The sequence below is a fragment of the Erpetoichthys calabaricus genome, chromosome 5 (assembly GCF_900747795.2).
Source record: "Erpetoichthys calabaricus chromosome 5, fErpCal1.3, whole genome shotgun sequence".
NCBI lineage: Eukaryota > Metazoa > Chordata > Cladistia > Polypteriformes > Polypteridae > Erpetoichthys > Erpetoichthys calabaricus.
In genome coordinates this window covers 41,910,869-41,937,497 of record NC_041398.2, presented here as the reverse complement: position 1 = coordinate 41,937,497, position 26,629 = coordinate 41,910,869, and the positions used below count along the sequence as shown (strand labels likewise).

The 26,629-nt window shown below is 37.2% G+C and overlaps 1 protein-coding gene across 9 annotated transcripts in view; it reads left to right on the top strand.

Moving 5' to 3' along the window:
• dysf (dysferlin, limb girdle muscular dystrophy 2B (autosomal recessive)) overlaps nt 1–26,629 on the top strand; it is a 311,739-nt gene that overhangs the window by 130,656 nt on the left and 154,454 nt on the right. For all 9 annotated transcript variants that reach the window (XM_051928469.1, XM_051928467.1, XM_051928471.1 and 6 more), the window contains 10 exons: nt 478–655; nt 6,926–7,050; nt 9,762–9,868; nt 12,071–12,266; nt 15,929–16,090; nt 18,448–18,579; nt 18,802–18,968; nt 19,052–19,166; nt 19,787–19,892; nt 22,629–22,771. In XM_051928469.1, the coding sequence (XP_051784429.1) occupies nt 478–655; nt 6,926–7,050; nt 9,762–9,868; nt 12,071–12,266; nt 15,929–16,090; nt 18,448–18,579; nt 18,802–18,968; nt 19,052–19,166; nt 19,787–19,892; nt 22,629–22,771 (1,431 nt within the window). The remainder of the gene's footprint in view (nt 1–477; nt 656–6,925; nt 7,051–9,761; nt 9,869–12,070; nt 12,267–15,928; nt 16,091–18,447; nt 18,580–18,801; nt 18,969–19,051; nt 19,167–19,786; nt 19,893–22,628; nt 22,772–26,629) is intronic.

Below are 26,629 nucleotides of genomic sequence, written 5' to 3'. Positions count from 1 at the left end.
GTTCGTGTCCCGGTTTCTTCTGGGACTTCATCCTGCCGGCTACGCCACTGTGACAAGAAAGAGTCCAAGACATCATAAAGGTTTGGGGCAGCCACCCGTATATTGTTTTTCCCAACTGCAAAAGTCAAAATAAGTAACGCGATGTGCATAGAACAGAGTCCAAAACAGAACTGATCACAAGAGACAAAGAATTGATTTCCACCATCAAATAAATAAATAAATAATTGGCAATAGCAACTACAATTCCTAAAGAAATTAAACGTAAGCTACTTTTGTTAGTACTGTATCAGCTCAAAAATAAATCAAATTTAACTACTTGTTAAATGAAATTTATTTTCTCTGACTAGATCTTCTAACTCAATAACATCAGATTGTAACTGAGATAATAAACTAGATTCCTATATATTTGTTATCTGCAATCACTTTGGACAAAATATCAACTAAATAAATATCATCTACTTTTTAATTTATCTGCAGAAATTCATGCGAAAGCGCAGGTACTGCCTTTTTGCAGCTTTCTATTCTGCCACACTGCTACAAGATGTGGATGATGCCATTCAGTTTGAGGTCAGCATTGGTAACTACGGCAACAAATTTGACAACAGTTGCCTGCCGTTAGCATCTACCACACAATTTAGCCGCGCTGTCTTTGATGGTAAGTTTACTTTATTTTGCATGTAAAGTATCAGTATAATGTGCTCGATTTGTATAACAGTCAATCAATCAATCAATCTACGTTCTAAAAGTTTCCGCACTTTGGTATTTTCATTGGAAATGGTTAAGGCATGAGGTGTAGTAATCAGGCATTAAAAAGTTGGTATGACGCCTATGAAAATTGCATCGCAAAGGAAGATGACTATGTAGACAAGAGAGTAATTTGTTTTTTAAATTCTTTTTATTTATTTATTAATTTAGTTTTTAATTTTATTGATTTTATTGTAATCATTTCATACAAATAGATCAATTTTTACAAAAAATTGGATTGAAAACAAATCAACCCCCACCCTTGAGAAAGAAAGTATGGCCAACAGAGTAAAACTTAAAGCTAGTAAAAATAAATAAATTGATGAGTTTAATAGGCGGATAAAGATAAATGGAGAAGAAAAAGAAATGGGAAGAGAATCTGCTACCTCAGTGCTTTAAGAGCTTATTCTAAAATATTATTGATTAGATCCTGCCAGGTTTTGAAAAAGGTCTGCACAGATCTTCTAAGTGAGAATTAGATTTTTTCCAATTTCAAATAATATACAGTAATCCCTCCTCCATCGCGGGGGTTGCGTTCCAGAGCCACCCGCGAAATAAGAAAATCCGCGAAGTAGAAACCATATGTTTATATGGTTATTTTTATATTGTCATGCTTGGGTCACAGATTTGCGCAGAAACACAGGAGGTTGTAGAGAGACAGGAACGTCATTCAAACACTGCAAACAAACATTTGTCTCTTTTTCAAAAGTTTAAACTGTGCTCCATGACAAGACAGAGATGACAGTTCCATCTCACAATTAAAAGAATGCAAACATATCTTCCTCTTCAAAGGAGAGCGCGTCAGGAGCACAGAATGTCACATAGATAGAGAAAACAATCTCTAGCAAAGAAATCAATAGGACTGTTTGGCTTTTAAGTATGCGAAGCACCGCGGCACAAAGCTGTTGAAGGCGGCAGCTCACACCCCCTCCGTCAAGAGCAGGGAGAGAGAGAGAGAGAGATAGAGAGAGACAGAGTTTGTTTTTCAGTCAAAAATCAATACGTGCCCTTCGAGCTTTTAAGTATGCGAAGCACTGTGCAGCATGTCGTTTCAGGAAGCAGCTGCACAAAAGATAGCAACGTGAAGATAATCTTTCAGCATTTTTAGACGAGCGTCCGTATCGTCTAGGTGTGCAAACAGCCTCCCTGCTCAATCCCCCTACGTCAGGATCAGAGAAAGTCAGCGCAAGAGAGACAGAGAAAAGTAAGTTGGGTAGCTTCTCAGCCATCTGCCAATAGCGTCCCTTGTATGAAATCAACTGGGCAAACCAACTGAGGAAGCATGTACCAGAAATTAAAAGACCCATTGTCCGCAGAAATCCGCGAACCAGCAAAAAATCTGCGATATATATTTAAATATGCTTACATATAAAATCTGCGATGGAGTGAAGCCACGAAAGGCGAAGCGCGATATAGCGAGGGATCACTGTAAAACATCAGTTACCCAATGACTCAAAAGAGGAGAGTTAGGATTCTTCCAGTTTAGCAAAATAAGTCTGTGTGCCAATAGTGTAGTAAAGGTAATCACAGTTTGTTTGTCCTTCACAAGTTCAAGCTCATCTGGAAGAACACCAAATACATCTGTCAATGGGTTAGAAGGGATTGTGACACCAAGGCTGTCTGAAAGGCACTTAAAAATCTTTGTCCAGAATGATGTGACCCAGTGAGGCTGGAACTTGATCACAGCATTCGCAGGTTGGATCTTGTCCTGGAAACATTTTAGACAGTTTTAAGCAAGACAGATGTGCTCGATATATAATTTTGAGTTGAATAATTGTATGCTTTGTGCATATGAAGCTCGAGTGAATTCTCTGCATTGCTCCCTTCCACTCCTTTTCTGATATGTTGAATGAGAGATCATTTTCCCATTGTCCTCTTGGGTCTTTGAAAGGGAGAGACTGTAAAATAATTTTATATATTGCAGAAATGTTGTCTGAGTCCTCGAAACTGAGCAATATTTTTTCCAGCATAGAGGAAGGTGGGAGATGAGGAAAATCGGCAGGTTCTTTGTAACAAAGTTCCTAATTTGAAGATAGCGAAAGAAATGTGTTGCAGAAAAGTTAAATTTGAAATGTAATTGTTCATAGGATGCAAAGATGTTGTCTATATAAAGATCTCTAAGTAATTTAATCCCAAATGTTTTCCAGATATTTTAAAACTGCATATGTTTGCGAGGTTTGAAAAAGGTGGTTCTCATGCAGAGGTGCCACAGATAAACGGTTCTCCATCTTAAAATGCTTTCTACATTGGTTCCATATTCTGAGTGAGTGAAGCACAATTGGGTTATTAGTATATCGGCGATAACTTGCATTAATAGAGACACAAAGCAGGGGATATAAAGAAGTACTTCAGGATTTTTTTTCTATTGCGCTCCAAGCCTGTGTATGTTCATCTATTTGTGTCCAGGTTTTTATAGCTTGTATATTTGTTGCCCAGTAATAAAACTGAAAGTTGGGTAGAGCCATGCCACCTTCTGCCTTAGGTCTTTGTAGGGTCGCTCTTTGAATACGTGGATGTTTTAAGTTCCAAATAAATGAGGTTATGGTTGAATCTAATTGCTTAATAAATGATTTATTGATGTATATTGGAATGTTTTGAAATAAAAAGAGAAGCTTAGGAAGGATATTCATCTTAACAACGTTAATTCTTCCAGCTAGAGTGAGATGAAGGTTCGACCATCTATGCAAGTCTTGCTTAATTTTTTCCATACAGATGGCGAAATTTTGTTGATAAAGAGCTTTATGTTTACTTGTGATATTTACCCCTAGGTATTTAAACTGATCTGCAATGATAAAAGGGAAGGTGTCCAATCTAATATTGTATGCTTGTGAATTCACTGGAAAGAGCACACTTTTATTCAAATTAAGACCAGAGACCTTTTGAAATTCTGTAAGTGCTGTTAAAACTGCAGGCACAGTATTTTGTGGGTCTGATACATACAGTACCATATCATCTGCATATAGAGAAATTTTCTGTTCAAGTCCTTCTCTGATAATCCCCTTTATCTGATAAACATTTCGACAGTGAACTGCCAGTGGTTCAATGGCGATTGCAAAGAGCAGTGGTGACAAGGGGCATCCTTGTCTGGTACCACGTTCTAGTTTAAAGTAGTCTGAACAAATGTTGTTAATTCAAACTAAAGCTTCTGGATTGGTATACAGTAGTTTGATCCATGCACAAATGTTCGGGCCAAACCCAAATTTATCTAATGCAGTGAAAAGGTAGTTCCATTCAATCATATCAAATAATAATATCTCTGGGGTGTTTGATTTTGCTGGTGACTATATTACATTAAGCAGGCGTCGAAGATTGGAAGCTAAGTGTTGGCCTTTAATTAATCCAGTTTGATCTTGTGATATTACCGAAGGCAGCACTTTCTCCATCCTTCTAGCTAGGACTTATTCAGAAGTGAAATTGGTCTGTATGATGCACATTATAATAAGTCCTTATACCACTCTCAGATCTGGCATGATTATAATACGCGCTGCCCTCCTTGAGAGGAAGCAAAAAGAAAAAAGAAAATAAATAATCCTGGGTGCGAGTGACCAACACTACTTTTCTACTACACCACTACAATTATGGAGACACAACAGTGAAAGCAGGGTGAAGTCAAATGATTATTGAAAGACAATGCACATTATCACCGTGACAACAACAAAAAAAAACTTATATACATAATATCGCGCTGCAGCGCTTCCCCATCCCACACAAATCACGACACAAACTCTTGAAAACATACATTACTAATAAACATTTGAGCAAATGGAAACACAAAAAAAAAAACAATGGATTTATAGTTTTTTAAGTCTTAACTGTACGGTAGCGTTGAGCTCAGTCTGTAATGGGGAATGAGGCGCCGACCATATCTCTTATTCCGGGAAATGTTCTGATTAACTGTTCCTTGTGCTAGCCCATCAAGTCCTCTCCCGTATGCCTTCCTCCCGAAAGTAAAAATAATTTGACTGGCAATAAACCCGGGTTCACCTGACGATATCCAAGAGGTGTTAATCCTTTCCCTCATGCCTTTTCCTGTTATGGCCTCCTCCTCTCTCCTAGTTCTTCCTTTCTTTTTTCCCGCCACCTATTTACATACAGACAGCTCCTCCCCGTACAGTCTGTTGGCCCTCTAAGCCAGGTGCTCCCCTCCCTCTGTATAAAGGGCCGACCCTAAGCATAAAGGCATACCACTAAAACAGGTATGGGAAAAGGTACAAACTTACAGGTACATACACATATTCCAGTCAACCGTTACATCCTTATTTTGTTTAGGAAAGACAGTGATTAATGCTTGGCGAAAACTTTGAAGTAGAATTTGATTGTCTCTAGCTTCTCTAAATGTTGCTAATAAAAGGGGAGCTAGCTGAGTGGAGAATTAATTATAAAATTCGACAGGGTAGCCATCAGGGCCTGCTGCTTTCCCGCTTTGAAGTGACTTTATAGCATCTAGTAATTCTGATAGCACCAGAGGTTTATCCAATTCCTCTGCACTAAGAGTATCTATTTGTGGTATCTGTAATGCATCCAGAAATGCATTAGATTGTGTTTTGTCTTCTTTAAACTCAGTAGAATATAAGGGTTATAAATTCTTAATAAATAGAGTTAAAATAAAAAATAGAGTTTAAGTGCAAAAACGTTTTGAACATCCTATCTATCTATCTATCTATCTATCTATCTATCTATCTATCTATCTATCTATCTATCTATCTATCTATCTATCTATCTATCTGTCTATCTATCTATCTATCTATCTATCTATCTATCTATCTATCTATCTATCTATCTATCTATCTATCTACATGAAGTGTAGTACAGGGAAGGCAATGACCAACTTTACAATACACTTCTTAAATACACACTGAATTGTAATTGTAACTAATTGCTGAATGTAACTTCTTCTAGCTAATTTTCACCATCCTTGTGAGTTACTGATAAGCAAGGACCTGAGGCCAAAATGTTTTCTTCCCTGCTTGCAGCCATGCCAGGCCTTGTATATGCCACTATAGCTTATATATGGGCAAGACTTGGGCACAGATTAAAGGCTGAATAAAATGCTTGATTATAGTGAAGATGATAATTAACAAATGTTTTCCATACTAAGAATTATGTCAATGGACTGTAAAGCACAGTGCTGATAGTTAATTTATTCAACTGTGAGGACTTTAAACTGCCTGTGTAACACCTGAAAAAATATCTGTAAGCAATTGTATCATAACTCTGTGATTTTTTGCTTTGAAATGATTCTTACTTAGTATTTTATATAGAACATTTTAATTGTTTTTAAAGTAAGTGACTGAATAAGTTAATTAGTTAAGAAATCTAGGGTGTGTTTCCCAAAGAGGATGAACCTTAACTATTAGTAATCAACTTTATATATACATGCTGTCTTGCATTAAGTAAACCTGGATTCACATATCAGGGTATCCTCATGTCAAGTTTGCATGTACTCCCTGTTCCTGTGTGGATTTCCTCCCACTGTTCGAAGACATGCAGGTTAGGTGAATTTCTGATGCTAAATTGGCACTAGTGTATGGTAGGTTTGTCTATTTGGTGTGCGGTTGCCCTGCAATGGATTGGTGCCTTGTCTAAGGTGTGTTTCTGCCTGGTGCCCTATGCTAGCTTGGATAGGTTCCAGAACCCACTGCGATCCTAGTCTGGAATGAGCAGGTTAGGAAATAACAAGACATTTATTTACATTACTTACCTGAAAACCCTTTAAAGTTCTGGTGTTGTACAGGTTGAACTCCCACTCATAGCACCAGGTACTCCCTTATGTTCCCCTCAATACTGAAATATACTGGGGAAGCCCAGACTAGCAGTCCTTTTCAGTATCTTTCCAAGGATACCACATAGTACTTTGTAATGGCATGCAGACCATCATACAATTAATAAAACAGTTTATTCTTGAGTATTACATGATCCAGGGTGTGGGACCCGCTAGTTACGGTGGGTTTCTACTCCTCTTTCTTTCCTATGGTACGTAAAGAAAAAAAAGACATAACGTTCTTAGCATAGGCCTTGAAGAAGGGAGAATTCAAAATTAAATGTATAAAGACGATTTAGTTTAATATTATAGAATCTCAATATTCTTGCTTTGTGCATGATAGACACTTGAAGAAAAAGTTCAGAAGGAATGTGTGTTGTGTTTAATGACTGAAGCTCTCTATCTACCTCTGTCTCCCAGGATGCCATTACTATTACCTGCCCTGGGGCAACATCAAACCAGTTGTGGTCCTGTCATCAGAGTGGGAAGACATCAAATTTCGAACAGATGCACTGAACATGTTGCTGCACATTGCAGACAGGCTGGTGAGCTATTTCCCGTAATTCATTGCCTCACAAAATTAATGTAATACATTTGACTACTAACTCAAATCCAATTTTTAAAATTGGCATTATGCTTTATGAGTGTGTTTTGGAGCAAGCTGTTTAAAATGATGACTGTATTGTTTAAAGCTATATTGTCTCATGTAGAAAGCCCTTGAAATCTTTGTGAAGACTAAGTATTCTAAGTAGCAAAAAATTAATTATAATGTCAATCAAGCCCTACCTTTTCTTTTTTTCCCATCTAACCCCACACAAGTGATCTCCAATCCCACCTTCCTACCTGTCCTTTGCTGAAGTGTTCTAGCTGGAATAATTAGGAGCCATTTGTAGAATCTGAGCTGCAATTATTCCATTTTTACAGAAAGTCTCCTTTCATCCATCTTTGATAGATTTTCCTTCAAATTTATGTCAAAATTTTTCCTTTAATGTACATTCTGATCCTTCATCTCTTATTTCAGCTTGTCTGTTCTACTGTGTATTCTTTTTATATCCATCTAGAGTTTCAAATTCATCAGTAGCTTCAGCTCAGAAGAGTTGTCCATGCAATCTTTCACCCTGTGCTCTGATGCCATTACAGACTTTGCACACTGAGAGAACCTGGCTGATTAGGATGTTTGTCTCCTCATCCTCAGGCTGTACCATCAATGTGACACTGGCTTAATCTTTGGCTGGCCTTTAAGTATTTTTTTTTCTCTCTTGAGGTCTTTCCCTTTAGTTTCCACTTCATGTTTTTAGTATACTTTTTGACAATGCCACTCTGGTTTTTAAGAGGTTGGGAGCATGCACAGATAGCACATTGCCACATCCATCCCTTGATGAACCACCTGGATTGGAATCTGAGTGCAATGGGTGACACCTCCGCACCACGCGACCTGTGCAATGTTTTTTATGGTGGCTGGAGTGCCAATCCTGCCATCAACCCCCAAGTTTTTAACGTGTAAGTTGGAGGTCCTGCTTGCAGGGCAGGATGCAGATTAACGTCATACTCATGACAAAGTAATTGCAGGTTAATGGCTCTGCTAAAGGGCCTAATGGAGTAGAGTAACCTCTGGCATTTATGGGATTCGGACCAGCAACCTTCTGATTGCCAGTGCAGATCCCTAGCCTCAAAGCCACCACTCCGCCCAGGATATTAAGATATATATATAAAAAAAAGAAACAGACACCGCTGCCAGTGGAGCACCATATTAGGCATCCATCTCACACAACAGACATGACCAAAGTCTTTCCTTAAAAACAAATCAGAATAATAACTTAATCAATATAATCACAGTCCAAATGACTTCAGAAAATAACACCAGAATTATAAAAGTATCCTTCAAAATCAATGAAGTATGACACTGGGTTTTATACGTGTGAAGTCCATCAATATCTCCTTTAATGATCTCTTGGGCATAGCCATCAGCAGTGTGTCTGTTTGCGGAGAGAGTGTTGACCTTGTCGAGAGGTTTACTTACATTGGCAGTGACATTCATGTCTCTGGTGACTCTTCCTATGAAGTCAGCAGACTTCATTCATTTTAGAGATCCTCTTATTCTATTATTCTTATTATGTATTATTTACCTAATTAATTCATGCATTAAGTACATGATTTTTGTTCCCCTTGTGATGGACTGGCATCCTCTACAGAGATTGTCTCCAACTTCTTAGCTCCCTCTCCTGAACAAGCAGGTTAAGAAAGTGGATGGATGAATGGAGAAATGAATGATTTTCCCAAAGTGCAAAAGAAAAATCAATAATCATGCAATATATATGTGCTATTGCCTTGTCCTTGATGGTCTACAGTACATTACATTAGAGTCTGTACCATGCCACTCTTGTTGTACGGTTTGTACATCTTCTTCAGTTGCTTCAGTTTGCTTTCACATCCTAAAGACATACATCTGAGGTTTAATGACATTTCTAAACTGCCCCATCATGACTGAACATGATTGTGTGAGTATGATCTGTGATGGACTGACATCCTGTCTAGGCTTCTTTTCCTGACATATATCCGATGCTACTGCCACCTCCTAAAAATCCTACTAGGGAACAAGAGATTTTAGGAAATGAATGGGTTCACAAACAATAACTCCATTGCAAAAAGACAGTTATAAACTCTTCACAAGATTTTAGTAAAATGTAAGTTATATCCAGACACATGTCCACACACTTGATTATTGCTAAAGTTACCAGATTGAGATACAAGAAAATATTTGAGTCACCATTGAAATCTGATGTGGAAAATAAGGAGAACATGAAGACTCTACACATAGTGACCAGGCATGAAATGGAACTGAGGTCCCTGGAGCTGTGACTAACTAACTGTGTTCCTAATAAGGGATATAAATAATCAGGCAATGAATACAGTGAATAAAGATGCTAGGTACATATGAACACACATAGGGGAGAAAAAGAAGATTTAGTTGATAATTAGAACGAACTTGAAAAAGAAGTGTTTAAAATTAAGAATGTTTAATGAATTTGCGTTTTCAACCTACAGAAAGTGAATGAGCCTGCAATTGATTCCAGGACAGCTGAACTTTCCAAGGCTGTTGTCATAAACGTCTTCTCAACATTTTTCACTGTTTTGTACCTCAAGTTGCTTTCAAACTTTTCTGTATTTTAGATGACTTTATTAAGGCTAATGTCTGAAACAAAAGCTATATTTATTTACATCTTACCAAGAATATCAATTCTCTTTTCATCTCTAGGAAGCCAATCTAGAACAGATGCAGCTGGAAATCAAAGCAAACATGTCAGTGGAAGCTGTGAACATCCAAATGGAGCAGCTGCTGGATGATGTCATCAGCGATTGCAGGTATCTGCTGAGTTGCTTCATGGCATTGTGATTTATTTCAAGATATGTTTCAAAATCTTCATTGTAAATTACACATTTAATGTTATGAATGACCTCAAATCACTCCTGAAACATTGTAATTGATCTCTCTATTGATGGGTTTGTTAAGTGGCAGAGAAGTGTGTCTGTTTGATTTCTTATACAGTAGTTCTGCCAACATAGACTCCAACTCTCTGTAATATTGAATTGGATTAAGTAAATTAAAAAGATTAATGAAGAAAATGTAAGACATTTGACAGATACACCATCAAACTTGATTGGCTAATTAATGGCAAAATGTTCTCAAAATCACATTCTGATACTTTTTAAAAAATTGCCAGGGTTTCCACTTCAACTACATAACTCATGAGTTTGTTTGACATTTTTATGATGTTTTTCGTGAAGAGTCACTTTCTGGATTCACTCTTAAATGCTTTTCCTGTTAGTTTTTACTGATGTCCTCAAGTACGTGATTGGCAGTTTAAATGAAAAAGTGAATACATGATTAAAGTAAACAAAAGGTGTTTTATTGTGTTATCAGATCGCCTAACACAAAAGGTATCAACTAACCTCTTAGATGCTTTTTTAAAGTGTGGGATAAGAAGAAATGTCAAAATCAGCTATTTACGTGTTTCCTGTCTGTATTGTACATAACTTTTTCAACTCTACAGACCTCGAGCTGTTAGCTAACTGGGACTGTCTTTACTACAATCCAGTTTTATCATCTATGGAGGGCTTCAGAAGAGCATCCTGTCATGTGCTACAGATACACAAGGAATGGACAATCTAACTTCTCAGCTCGGTAGCAGTAATCAGACAAAGGCATTGACATTTCAGTTTTTACTTGAAAATTATATTTATTTGCATTAAAATAATGCATTATATTAAATGATTATACAATCTAGGTGTGTAAACACTTCATTCAGCCCAAGTAGCAGTAATAAGATGCCAAAGACTACTCTATTACTAGTTGGCTTCTTTTTTTGCACATTTTGTGTTCGCAAGCAAAACAAAATAGCAAGAAAGAGTTAAAGGATTCTTTGGTAGTTTTTAAAAGCAGCTGAGAAAGAAAGGGTAAGGTTGGGGACTACTCTGTAAAGTGTCTTCTTTTACAACAGCATCAGCTCCCACTTTCTTGCCCAAAGATAAGCAAACACTCGCTGGTAACAGAACATGTTGAATTATTTTCTACATTTTCTCACAGCACAGAAAAATGTTTCCTAAATTGTTTTCAAGGTTAGTTCTCTGAGATCCACAGCTAAGTAAGTGAAAATTACAAAAAAAGTCCACTAAATACCTGCTTCGTGTTCCACCTTTCCCATCGTGCATTACCCAGCACTTCTATTCAGCTTGATAAGATTTCAGACTAGAAAGAAAGGGCCTTTTACCTGAACAACTTAAAGTATCTCCTGTTCAAAAGCTCAGTGTGTGAACCAAGAATCGTAGTTGAGAAACAGTGTTTGAAATTACAGCCAAAAAATTAACACTTAACCAAAGCCTAATATTCAATATATTTTTCATAGTAAAGGACCAGAACGATATTTTATTACCAGAATACACCAGCAAGAAGGAATGCTAAATTTTTAAAGTTTGTAGAAGGCACCCACAAATCTCAAATAACCAGAAAATGGCCTTCATACTTTCGCAATAACGACAGCACGTGTGGCATACTCCCAGTCATCTCGTCAAGCAATGCCAGTTGTGAACAAAAAGGTCTCAAAATGCAGCACCCATAAGTAAACAAAATGGGAAAACATAATTATTTTTGAACATTAATAAAAAAAAATAAGAAATCATTGTAAATTTGACTCTTAACAATATTCAAAAAAATGTAAGAGACCATTAAAGGAACTGTGCCCATCAGTTTTTTAATTTTACACACCCTGGGTTCATATCTGTGTTTCCATCTTGGGTTCTGCTTATTCATCTTCAAGTCATACTTTGAATCCACAAAGAATGCATCTAACATGGTGCCTTTTGTTACTTCCACTGAATGTTGTGTTTCTTTAATTGTACAACCATCACTGAGAATGGCCAGATTTAGGATGCCACAAACATAAGAGGAGAAGCCTTCACAGGCCTTTCTGGCCCCCATCACTCCTCATCCTCCTCTTCCCTAGCTTTGTGGATTTGTAAGCTAAAGGTTACTGTCTCTAATGTTGTTTTGTTTGCCTTATATTTCAGTCTCGAGCTTCCTGACCTACAACAGTGGCCCTGCACTACTCCCTTAGATAAATACTTGTATCGTTTTCGGAAAGCAAATCTAATTCAGATTCAGCAGCTGGCTCTGCAGCTCAAACATGGCAATGGCACTGACCCGTCTGCTGTAGTCGAACAGGCTGAGGACTGGCTGCTCCGACTGCATAATATTGCTGAAGAGGTGAGAGATGGCCATAGCTCAGTAATGAATTAATGGACAGATATTGTTGGTTTCCATTTATGTTAATCAATGTCTACTTGTTTTCTGTGTGTTCTGTCAGATCTGTATCTTTATGTGTACTAATTCTGTATTTAGTAATTTATAAAATTTTTTACTTGCATTTTACCCACACACTTTTCACAGCTCACAGTATTCAGTGAAGAGTGCTATACAAAAATAATAAAGTTGAATCAAAGTGGGGGCCACAATGTTAATAGTAATGGTAATATATACAGTGCTCTCCATAGTGTTTGGGACAGAGATGCATTTTTGCTTGATTTATCCTTCTGCTCCACACTTTAAAATAACAAATCAAATGATTCACACATGATTAAAGTGCACATTGCAGACTTTCATTTAAGGGTATTTTCATATATTTCAGTCAAGCCATGTACACATGACAATATTTTTTCTGCTCGGTCTCCCCTTTTCAGGGCACCATAATATTTGGGACAACTGGTGTCACATAGAGAGGTTTACTTACCTTGGCTGTGACATTCATGTCTCTGGTGACTCTTCCTCTGAAGTCAGTAGACTGATTGGGAGAGCATGGGGGATTATGAGATCGCTGGAAAGGGGTGTGTGGCACTCTCAATATCTATGTAAAAGGACGAAGGTCCAAGTCTTTAGAGTCCTGGTGCTTCCTGTCTTGCTATATGGTTGTGAGACATGGACGCTATCCAGTGACCTGAGATGACGACTGGACTCCTTTGGTACTGTGTCTCTCCGGAAAATCCTTGGGTACCGTTGGTTTGACTTTGTGTCGAATGAGTGGTTGCTCATGGAGTTGCTCAGATCTCACCAAACTGAATAATCATGGGGAAAACACCATAGCGGAAGAGGCAACCAACAACCCTAGGCTGAGCTCCAAACAAGCAGTGAGGAGATGGAGGACAACCATCACTTCAACCCTCATCCCGATCTGCACTGTGTGACAAATTGGACAGACAGAAGTCTCTCCTCAGTAACAGACACATGGGAGCTTGCTTGAAGTTTTTTTTTATCACATATGGGACTCTTAAGCTGGGAGAAACAAGATTCCTTTGCCTTAAGAAACTGAGATTAGTATCATATCTGCTAGAAACCAGGTACCGCTCACTGTCTGTCCAATACTATATCAGTGGCCATGCTGTGGGGTTGTTTTTGAACATCAGGGACCTGGGAAGTAACTAGGCTTGAGGAAAAGTTGAATGGAGCTAAAATTCAGTGATATCCATAAAGAAAACCTGCTCCAGAACAGACTAGGTTGATGGTTCATCCTTTATCCGGACAATGACCCTTAGCACAAAGACAACTTTGGGAATGTTCTTGAGTGGCCCAGCCACAGCACAGACTAGACCCCAATCAAACATTGCTGGAGAAACTTGAAAATAGACATCCACTGATGATCTACATCCAACCTCACAGAGCTCGAGAGGTTCTGCAGAGAAGAATGGCAGAAAATCCCCATATTCAAGTTTGTGAAGCTTGCAACATCATACCTAAAGAAGACTCCAGGCTGTAATTGCTGCCCGAGCTGCTTCAACACATTATTGAATAAAGGGTCTAAATATTTGTGTCAATGTATTATTTCAGTTTTTTATTTTTAACAAATTTGCAAAAAGTTCTAAAATTTGGATTACTTTGCCATTCTGAGATATTACATGTGGCTTTATGTGGGAAAAATAATTTAAATGATTTTAGCATAAGACTGCAATATGTATAAAATATAGAGTGGTCTGAATACTTTGTGAAGGTTTAGGTAAATTTCCCTAAATCCTTTCCATTCATACTTGATGTTAGCGGAATCTAATGTATTGTTATTTATTGATTTATTTTTTTATTTCAATTTCTTATCACTTTCATACTGTCCCAAAGGATGATGAAGTTCAGTTTCTTTTGGTTCAGTTAATTATTAATGAACATACCCCTAGAAAATGATAATAAGCAAAAACAAAATAAAACTCTAAGAAATGAATGCTTTATTTTAAGAGACAAAGCTGCCTTTAAGGAGTTGGTGTCTGGCTGGAGTGGTCTGGCAGCTTCTCCGGAAGGTGATCTGTTAGCTTTATCAGGTGTCTGACTGACCTCCTCTGACTGAAGAAGCTCCCTCTTTCTTTCAGCATTTTTAAACAACACATTGTAGAGTTTAATTTGTTCTTGTTATATGAATTTTGGTACAGCAACCTTTGCACTTACTTTGATACAGTAGCTCTTACATGTATGTACAGAAAAAAAATATGAAGTATGGGAGGGTAGGCAGTGCACAGACAAAGAGACGATAGACATTTAGAAGGGGGAGTAGGCAGTGCACAGACAGAGAGACATTGTTTCTGGCCTCCTTTTGTCTTCTTAATGGAAAGCCTTTCTGACCTTCCCAGATAGCATGTAACCCTTTCTTCCCATTAAAGTTAATTTTGCAATAAGTTAGCAAAATTGGTGTTTTGAAAAGGAGGGAAGGAATATCACATTTAATTTTCACTTTCACTAATCCTCATATATATTCTATACAGTTATTTCGACTGCTTTGAAGCTTTCTTGTCTCTCTATTATAATAAAAAAATCCTGGGATGAGACGAGACTTTTTAGCCTGGAACGAGACGTGACTTGTTCAGTGAGATACTTTCACGTCCCGCAAGACGAGACTTTGTACCAAGAGATTTAACCACACCTGGGCCCAGAAATAAAAGACAAAGAGCAGATGACAAAGTAGAATGTCGTAAAGAATTCAAAAACGTTGGTGCGATACACATGCAGAGCAGGTTAGAGTTAATGAAAGTACTAAAATTCAAAAGTCTCAAAAAAATGATAGTATTAGCGCAAACAAATGGAAATTGTTACTCGGTGAAATAACAGAACTGAGAAAAGAGATCGAATATATTGTTCAGATTTAAACTTTAAGTCAGGGACTTGTAGATCGTCTAATTCGTGTTGCCATCAGGGAAAAGTAATGTTTCTTCTCAATAAAGAGGCCTATTTGCGAGAATTAAAAGATTTGTTGCTTGGTGAAAGTGAAATCCACATACACGAGCGGCAGAGATGTGAAGCGGCTGGTACGTAGCGCAGACCGGGGGATTGACGAGAGAAGCGAGCAGAGGGCAAAGCCCCTTAGTTATCTTAATGAAAATCCTTTCCTCTACAAGTTTTTTTTGTAACATCCCCTTTCAAATAATAAATGCCCATAAGGGATGGTAATGCACAGACAGTAATGAACCAAAGTTGATGACAGGTACTTTATTTGCAAATCCCATTGCAATTCATTTATAAGAAAAACTAGATCAACCCCTCTGTTGGGCACCAGTTCGAGTAGGGGGCACAGCAGGTCAATGTAAATTCTGCAACCTGAATGTCTTAAGAATGGGAGACAAAAGCCAAATATACCCTGTAATGTTTTGAACATGCAAATGAAGACTGATGGTGAAATTGTTAGCATTTAAATGTTGGTCTCTAAAGCTGTAATGGCACCCCCTAATTATTCATTTAAAACTAATTTTCAGTTTAATGATTTACTTTCTACTTTAAACGGATATTTTTTTCTACATTTAAATTTAACCACACAAATAAAATTATTAGACACAAGCCTTTTTAGAATTGTGAGAATTTCATATCTTAATAATGGCAAATCATACTTATTTGTCACCAAGCCTCAGAATTCTTTGCCGGACATCATCATCTGGATGCTTCAGGGGGATCGGCGAGTGGCCTACCACAGAATCCCAGCTCATGAGGTTCTCTTCTCCAAGAACAAAGGTGGAGCAATGTTTTGTGGCAAATACTGCGGGCAGCTACAAACCATCTTCATGAAGGTGAGTGCTGGGGCTGTTAGGGGCTAAAATGACAAGCATTTCCTTGTTATGTTTTGATGTATGTTATGTATGATTTGTGGCAGATTAAATGCTGCTTCTTTAGCATTATGTTTACCACCAGAATAAAATTTTTGTAAATATATTTTAGTTGGAATGTTGTAAATGAAGACTCATGGTTTTTGTGACTTTTACCTTTTTGTCTGTGTTTAAGTCTCTCTATCATTTATCAACCTCAGTAAAGAAGTACAAGATACCCAGGGTTCAATGTTATCCATGATTAAGAAGGCATGGGATATCACACCGAGTTTTCAAATTCCTGAAGCCTTTTGATGATCAGTCTTTTGTTTAAAAATAACTCATTTTGTAATCTATTTTTTGGACTAAGATATTTGATTGTTATTTTGGTTTTGGCAATGGTGCCACAATCTTCTTAGTTTTGACTCCTTTTTCTGTCTTTGACTACATCTTTTCTCCCAATTTCCTAAAAAAAAATCTTCCTTGTTAGTGCGCTAGCATAATAGTATTTAGTACTGTGCTGAGTTATGTCTTTGTAGCCTTTGTCTTTACCTTCCATTTTCTATGTAAAATATCTCCAAATTCTTTGGGTGTTTGATCTGACAATTTAAAGACTGTCAATGTTAATCAGAGTTTTGTATTTACAGAGATTTCCATGTGATAGAATGTAGTTTGGTATGACCATTTTGTGGCCCAACCATCTTGGTTTTAACCCTGAGCAGGACTATGAATTCTATGTAATAATGGTTAAAACCATTAGTAATGTGTAATGATACATTTTAAAGTGTTAAGCCCAAATAACTCTCTTGACAGTATTCTGCTGCCATCTAGTGGATGAAATTACCTCATGCTGTTAAAAAAAATACTTATATGCTTTCTGCCACTTTATTTTAACTCTAAGGTAACTCATCAATATTCATAAATGGGTCAAGGCCTCCAACGAAAAACACAAAAGAAAACAAAAAGCTATAAAGGCAGTTTTAGAATGAACTGAAGCTCAACCACTGCTCAAATTGAGCAACAGTGAATTGGTCATCGGACATTGATATGGAAAGTGAAACTGATGCATGATACGGGAATGGACAACCAAACTGTCATAATATGCCCAGTGAATTCGGTCATGTGAAGTTTCACCATGGTGTGACAGTAGCTGAGTGATGAAAAGTCAATCAAGTGCAAGATTAAGCAAGATGTTAGTCTCCTAAGCACTGTTCACAATACGGGAACTGACAGCATCCATGTTGGAAAATGTGAAACTCTCTAAGCCTGCAATAACACAAGAGGCAAATCGTCCGTGCAGGTCAGGAACTGACATTCTACCATCTTGTGTGCAAGCAACAAAAAACATATAAGAAAAGTGCACAAAGAAACATACTTCTACTGTCCCAATTGCAACATCGAGCTGTGCGTTGTTGACACAAACGACTTGTACTAAATTGGAATCAATACAGCAACAACATTTATTTATATAGCACATTTTTATACAAACAATGTAGCTTAAAGTGTCTTACAAGATGACAAAGAGAAAGTTACTAAAATAGAAAAACAAATTAGATTAAGCAAGAAAATCAAAGAATAAGTAACAAAGAAAAAACAAATAAATCTAGAACTAGTAGAATAGTAAGTAGCCTTCTTATATACAATATCATGATGTAATCCTCTACAGATGAGTCTGGTAAGGTGAGACCTGATAAGGTCAAAAGGCTGGGAGGACAGAAAAAAAAACAAAACAAAGCAACAAGACTCCAATTAAGCTGGAGATAAAACAAAATCTGCAGGGGTTCCAAGGTCAAAAGACCACTTAGTTCCCACTGGGCATTCCACCTAACATAAATGTTTTTAAGTTACTCTTTGTTTCCAGGCTTCATATGAGAGGATTTGATGCAGTAGGTTTCTTGGACAGCTGAAGCTTTATTCCAGCATCAAAAGTGGCTGCCTCGTGCCTTGATCAGTTGAAGAACCAGAAAAAACAGTAGAGAAAAGTAGAGATTAGTAAAGACTGCAAATCCCTGAAGAATATGATAATTCTATGCCCATATTGTCTATTAGGAGTACAGCTGAAATACAGCCACGAAAAATCCAAATTAAAATAATGGGTTTTTAGCAATTTTTTTAAAATGTCCAGAGTATTAGCTTGCAAATTTCAAGCAGTCGATGGTAGACATACCCTTTCTACTGTATTTATGTTGACATTTTGGTATTTACATATTTCTGATAAATGTATTAACATTTTTTCTTGTGGTAAACATAATGCTGAGACAAATGTTCTGTTGATACTAAATGGACTTATCTTGTAAAAATCATCGCAAAATGTGTATTTCTTTTCTGTCTTTGATTTCCAGTTTCCACAGGGAGGTGGTAAAGAATTTAAGATCCCTGTACAGGTACGACTTCGAGTGTGGTTTGGACTCTCTACAGATGCAAAAGAATTCAACCAGTTTGCTGAAGGCAAGCTCTCTGTGTTTGCTGAAACGGTAAGGATTATTTACATTGAAGGGTTTTATAAAAATTGTTTGTCTTTGAATAGATGTAATCTTTATATGTATATCTTTATAATGAAACTTTCAGGAATAGGGAATATTAATTTAGGCACAGAACACACTTTAGATAAAGAGTTTTGAGAAACACTAGAAAAGTATGGAGAACTCAATTCACTCATTGAATGTTGTGAGCATGGTTTTCATTTCTATTTCTAGTATGAAAACCAAACCAAATTGGCACTTGTGGGTAACTGGGGTACAACTGGCCTGACATACCCTAAATACTCTGATGTAACTGGAAAAATTAAGCTTCCCAAAGACAGCTTCCGTCCTTCACCTGGATGGACCTGGGTGGGAGATTGGTTTATTAGCCCAGAGAAGACGTGAGTATTGCCCAGCTGAGTCTTCCTCCATCCAGCATGTCAGAATAATAATCTTTACACAAGTTCTTCTTTTGTTCTTTCAGACTCCTCTTTGACTCTGATGCTGGTCACATGACCTTCATGGAAGAGGTGTTTGAAAATCAGATGCGATTACCAGGGAGACAGTGGATCGGCATGTCAGAATGCTTCACAGATGTGGTGAGATCATTTAGGAACATTCACATTAGTTTCATTTTGACTGCCATATGGTAGTTTATGTGATGCAAAAGTACTGTATAAAGATTTTGGGAGCTACTTTCTTTCATAGTGTGTTATTGCAGTTACGTGAAAGAAAAACTACATTGTAAAGAAAACTGAATGAACAAAAATGAGAGAGCAATGAAAATTAAGAATACTGTACTTAAACTTAAATTACACTTTAAGAGATCCTCAATCTGTAAGTTTAATTTCTGTTTTCAATTTGTATACCTTTGTAAGAAAGACAAGTTTCAGTGCAGTATGCTCTATCAAAAAAGTAATTGTAAGAATCCCAGATCAAATATAATGAACATTTAAGTTCTTATATTTTGTACTTGAAGACACAGTTTAAGTTTTTACAGCCAAACGGATCCTTAATTTCATAAACACTTTTTGAGAGTTGCTGCCCTCTTTATGTTTATGGTGGAAACAAAGCTATATTTCTAAACATGTCTAAAAAGCAGATCCATGGCAGAATGTGGATTGTTTTCATCGTGAATTACTACTTCACTGGTTTGATGTCTCTTGATAATTTTCAAGGAAATGTTTTTGATAGACTTCAAATGTTGCATCTCCTTCAGAATGGTGAGAAAGCTCTGCCCAAAGATGAGATTGAGTGTCCTCCTGGCTGGGTTTGGGTGGATGAAGAGTGGTCAACAGATCTCAATAGAGCTGTAGATGATGAAGGTAAATACTGTTGCTGTGCAGACCTTCAATGGATAATTTAAATGTGTACAGATTTGATAAGTTTACATACAAACAAATTGGTACTGTATATAGAATTTCTATATTTTTTTTCACTGTTTTCAATACCAATATGGTGTGTTTTACTGATTTTTCCAAAAATAATATATCTTTTATTTACTATTTTGTTTATTTTTTTCAAGGATGCACTATGTTGTGGATGTATTGTATCATGAAGCCAGTACAGCAACACATATTGTTTGTGAATTCAGCGTAACTTGCCATGCCTAGTAAGGATAGGGGTGGCAGCAAAAATGTACTTTGCCTCAGATGCCATTATTTAACACATTGGCCCTGTCACTATCAGTCAAGTTCCAATAGGCATATGAGAATACAGATACGATCCATTATCACTTGGCAAAAGATATCACTTCCATTAATACTTTAGTGAATGAGGGTTTAAGAAAAAATGATTAACACCCCTTATAGCCGCTTTACAAGGTCCCATCTCACAGCTACTTTTTGAAAGTTGCATTGCTTGCTCTGTTTATGAGATGTCAGGGAAAAATTGAAACAGGCTTAAGACATCTGGTCAGCCCTCATATTTCTATGGAAATAAAAGCCCATTTTGGGTCTGGAGATATTTGATATTGGGTCATGCTGAGTCATGAATTACAATTGAAATGAATGAGAAAGGGTCATGAACGCTTTGCGGAAAGGCTTGAGATGGGTCGCCACTTGCAAGACTGAAACAAACTTCCTGGATGCCATTCATCTCCAAGACCGCACGTCCTTTCACAAAAACACGCAATAGGAAAAATTGGGTCAGAGATGAAGAAAAATATAAGAACCAGTGGTATATAATATTCAATTTAATGTGTACCAGCACCAATCTCTCAAAATATTTCATCACAGTGGAAGCGAGTGGTGCTAGTCTGTAGTGATTGTAATAGTTCATTTTTGGTTTTAGGTACTGGGATAACTGTTACCTTATTTAAACAGATGAAAACTAGACTCTCTCAATTGAGGAATTAAAAATCTAACATCTAACTAATGAACTAATGACTAAAATTATACTTACGGGACTTAGCAAGAGATTTAAAATTCAGTTCATGTGAAGTCAGAGCAATCTGCAGACACTAATGGAGGTGGCTACTTGTAATTGTTAATTTTTTTTTTTTTGCATTCATATGCATGTTTTACGTTATGACAAATACATTTAGATAAAAAAGTGCCATCATGATGTTTAGGAACTGGATTTGGTTTAATTCTGCCCAATTCTGCACATATCCCACTGATTGAACTGCATGGTTCAATTTGGATAATATTTAAATGTTTTTCAGCTTCAATTTCCATTAATTTATTGTCTTATATTGCATTTTGGATAGAATCATAACGGAATAGAGACTGACATCAGCTGCCAGTAAAGTAAGGAAGACTGAAATAGAATAAAAAAACTTTAACTACAGATGGCTATTTTGTGCCTCAAAACATCAAAAATATTTTATGGGTTATTGAAGAAATGGAGATGTCCTTTCTACTGATTTCTGAGAACAGGTGGAATAAATTAGATTCATTGAAGAGGCAGGGTGGAGAATTAGTAGATGGGGCCGTCCACCTTCAGATCATATAATTTTTTTTGTTCAATTATATAATTCAAAATCTCATAAGGGCACCGGTGTATCACATCTTTCTTGGACTAGGACAGAATGTCAAAAGAGGGTCTGTTTGCTAGAGGAAGTGGGGGAGCAAGAGACCTGATCTCAGACCAATATTTGACAGGAGGGAGTGAGGTGGAGCATAGATCTGACAAACCTCATGACATTTCTAAGTTCTAAAGAGGGGTTACTTTATTCTGTATTGTATATGTGTTCCTACCTTGAATCTTCCAAATTTATTGGAATTATTGTTTCTGCCTGTTGCCCATTTTTTCACAGTCTGTAGTAAACCACACACTTCACATGCTACCATTCCTTAGCCATATCTCTCACCCTGGCAACTACAATTATTGGGCAGTCACATCAAGATGGGGTATGGGTATCTCATGAGGCCTCCTTCCTCAGCTGGTTAGTCATTTCAGATCAATCATATTATTTGGAGAAATAAATGGGCCAATACTATGAGATCAGACACTAAATGCATGGAAAGACATCTGAGCTAGAATCCAGGCACATAAACAGTATAACAATCTCTAATCCACATTGAAATCAAACAACTAAAAAGGAGGAAAGCTACAAGAGAAACACATGCCAGTTTAAAATGCTCAAGCCTAAACATGTGTAATTGGGAAACAAAGTGCCCTTCCAAGTAGTCCTTCACCAGATTGGCCAGGAAAGCTGTGTTTGGCCTCAACTTTCCTGTTACAAATTTATTGAACTTGCATCCCTGCTATGTAAGGAGTAAAAAAGGAAAATGCTTATCAGTTACACTTCACCTAGACTAGTTACAGAGCTTCCCCCATGTATGCTTTGCATACAAAACAACCATAAAATTATTCATAAATGCAGCACATGGTGTGTTTTTGTCATTTTTTTTTTTTGTAATGTACAAACATGAAATACTTTTATTAATTTCCTGCTGTTTTGCAAAATCAGAGACTTCATTAGTTTTTATCAACACATTCATTCATTTTCATAGTACCATTTACAGTAAATTTAGAGAAAAAGCAACAAACTTTCTGCTGTGTTTACCACATCTCCTCCCATGACATTCAAGTGCACCTCCTTTACTTTTTCACAGGCTGGGAGTACGGCATCACCATTCCTCCAGACCGCAAGCCCAAATCATGGGTTCCTGCTGAGAAGATGTACCACACAAATCGCCGAAGACGGTGGGTCCGGTTACGCCGTAGAGACCCTAAGCAATTGGATGCTCTGAAAAAGGTGAGACATAAATATGAGTTGATAGGGAACATTTGAGATGAAGTTTAGAAATGTGTAACATAGGTGTTACTGACTATTGATAATAGGGTTTTTAAGGGTGAGGTATTACCCATAGGAAGCAGAAATGTTACATTTGAATACACAATAAGAGGTTTGAAAATTGAAAGTACACCTTAGAAAAAGGACCTAGGAGCCATAGTGGACTCTTCACTATCAACATCAAGACAGTGAACAGAAGTGATGAAGAAAGCTAATAGGATGTTAGGTCATATATTAATATGTGTGGAGTACAAGTTAAAGGAGGTTAGTCTATGTGACATATTCACATGGACTGCTGTGTACAATTTTGTACTCTGGGCTACAAAAAGTCATAGCAGCACTACAGAAAGTTCAGAGAAGAGCAACTATGCTGATTCCAGCACTAAGAGTTATGAGCTATTAAGAAAAATTAAAGGAGTTGAACCTTTTCAGTTTAAACAAACAGATTCAAAGGTGACATGATTGAAGTGTTGAATATTATAAAATTAATTAGTATACAACATCCTATTTGTTACTTTAAAATAAATCCTTCAACAAGAACATGGTGACACAGTTGGAAAGATGTTAAGGGCAGATGTTAGAAAGTTTTTCTTTACAGAAAGAACCATAGACACATGGAATAAATTACCAAGTAGTGTGGCAGACCGTAGGACTTTAGGGACCTTCAAATCTTGACTTGATGTTATTTTAGACAATCACAGTGAAAAGAATGGGAGAGCTTTTTGGGCTAAATGACCCACAATTACCACAATTGTTCTAATTTTCTACTGTAATGTGCAGTATTGTTTTTAATGAGTGCACTCCCTGTGGCATCTGTGTTTGTCAGAAGGTAGCAACGAGGTACTCAGTCCTTTCTTTGTTTACTTCCTGACTTGATAAAATTAACTTTAAGCAGTTAGACAGATAGTAGAGCTCCTCCTTCAGTGAATCTGGAGTGAAGAACCGGATATTAATAACATACTTGTATGTGAATTAGGAGATATCAAGAGAGGTGCAACAAGAACTAATTTCTTTTGCAGCTTAGATTGTTTGCACTAGCATAATAATGAATGGATAATCTTAATAAAGAATACTTGTGGCTTTACAAAGTGTTGAAGCATTATTTTAGCATTAATGCATATTATGAATACCATTCTGCAATCTACAAAACTGCTCAATAATCAACAGAATACTTTCTTTTTTTTTCTGTACAAGCCTCTTAATACATGTCACTCCCAATAACAGACTGCCCCTATAATTAAGTGAATGATAGGGAAGTGTTTTTGAGAAGTAGCCTTTCAGATGTAATGATGTAATGGTGGTGTGCTGTAAAAGGCACTCTTAAAATGAAGATTGATTTATTCCAAAAACATAAATACTGGATGATATAATGGACGGTAGAGCATTTTAAAAACGGAGTAATCCAATCCACACATCTCATCCCTCCATTACCTTCCAACCCAGTATGTTGTGCACTACGTACACTCTCTTTAGCAGTTTGAGTGTCCTTTCCAATCACTCATATATATTTTTTTGATATTTAGATATTCTTTTTTTAATCCTAGAGGGGCAATTGTCTTTTCACATGACCTTTGGGGGTCAGAACACAGGGTTAATTATTGTACAGCACATTTCAGATTAAGGGTTTTGTACAAGGGCCCAATAGAGTAGGATCCCGTCTGGTATGAACAGGATTTGAACCAGCACTAACAATATGTAGAAACTGAAAAGCAGATCCACTCACTGTTAATATTTTTGCTGTTATCTTATTTTCACCTTATATTTTTCCTGTGCCCCATCTACAATTGGTTCCTGGCCCAAATATTGTCAGAAAACACTCTGACACCAATAACCATGAATTAGATTAAGCAGTTTTAATACTGTAGTAAAGGGTTTCTTTTTTATCTTACATATGTGGGATGTCCAGGAATTTACAGGCTGAACCACAACACTAACCAATACCAAAATGCTCCTTTCTAATTCAAGAAGCACTACTGTAAAACACCAATGAGGATTTCTGGATGCTACTGTGTTTTGTTCTGCTGAGAAGCTGCCTCCACATATTCATTCATTCATTCAATTTTTAAAATTTTTGCTTATTCCATTGCAAGATCACAGGATAATAAAGCCTATACACATAGCTTTAGAAAAAGTCAGTAACCTAGATGGGCCAACAGTGCATCTGAGGCCACACTCACTCATACACCCACACTCAATCATATCAGGTCCCTTTAGAGACTTCCGAGTAACCTGATGTCTTTGACATGAAGTCACAAGAAAACACCGCAGTAACCAGATGGGCTTCCAAAGACTGTACAGACATTGGCCAGACCAGGATTTGAATCCAGTATTCTGGAGTTGTGAGGAAGCAGCACTTATCAGTTCATTATCTCAATACCCTGCTTCCACATATCTGCCACTTCTTTTACACACTTAATGAGGAATACCCACCCAGTACATTTTACACGAACACTACACGCATTTTGCTCAAACATGTACTACCTGATCAGCAGTTGCAAAATTACAGCACAAAAAAATGCAGTGTTTCCAGGGAAAGATCCAAACTGCGAACGTTGCAATTGAGCTCCATCCTCATTGGGTCACATGTTTTAGGTGTTTCCAAATTAACATCATTCTGGACCAAAATCTTTAAATGCCTCTCAGACAGCCTTGGTGCCACAATCACTCCTAATCCATTAATAGCTGTGCTTGGTGTACTCCCAGATGAGTTTAAAGTGAGAAGGACAAACAAATTATAATCATCTTTACTTCACAATTAACACGTAGACTTATCTTGCTCAAGTGGGAGAATCCTAGCCCACCTCTTTTAAGTCAGTGGGTAACTGATGATTTACAGTATACTATTTGAAATTGGAAAAAATCCAATTTCCACTTAGAAGATCTGTTCAAAGCTTTTTTAATACCTGGTAGGATCTAATCAATAATATTTTAGAGTAAGATTCTCTTCCCTCTTTTCTACTCTTAGAGATATACTCTGTTATCTTTCCTCTCTTCCTCTCTGGAAACATTCATTTGAGATTATGGACCAACTTCACATGATAGCATCACACAGTTTTTGCTGAATTGTCAGCTGCTCATTCATTCTGTGACCCTCTTCTTCTACCACATTTCAAATGTGTTCTATTGGATTCAGTCTGGAGACTACGAAGGCCATTGAAGGACACTGAACTCATGGTCATGTTTATGAAACCAATTTGAGAACACCATTGCTTTCTGACATGGTGCGTATCTAGAAGTAGCCATTAGAAGATGGGGAAATTGTGGCTATGAAGGGATACCCATGGTCAGAAACAATACTAAAATAGGACATGGCATTCAAGAGGTGATTGATTGGTATTAACAGGCCCAATGTACACCAAGAAAACATTCCTCACACCATTACACCACCACCACCAGTCTGGATTGTTGACACAAGGCAAGTTGGGTGCATGGCTTCATGCTTTTGGTACCAAATTCTGGCCCTACCATCTGTGTGCCTCAGCAGAAATCGGGATTCATCACACCAGGCTTGATTTTTCCAGTCTTCTGCTGTCCACATTTGGTGAGTCCGTGACTACTGCCACTTCAGCTTTCTGTTCTTGTCTGACAAAAGAGAAACCCAATGTGGTCTTCTCCTGTTGTAGCTCATCTGCCTTTCTGTCAGTTTAAATCAGTGTGATACTCTGACCTCTCTCATCAATAAGGTGTTTCCGTCCACAGAACTACTGTTCACTGGATGCTTTTTGATTTTAACACCATTCTGAGTAAACTCTAGAGAGTATTATGTGGGAAAATCCAAGATCAGCAGTTACAGAAATACTCAAACTACCAACTATCATG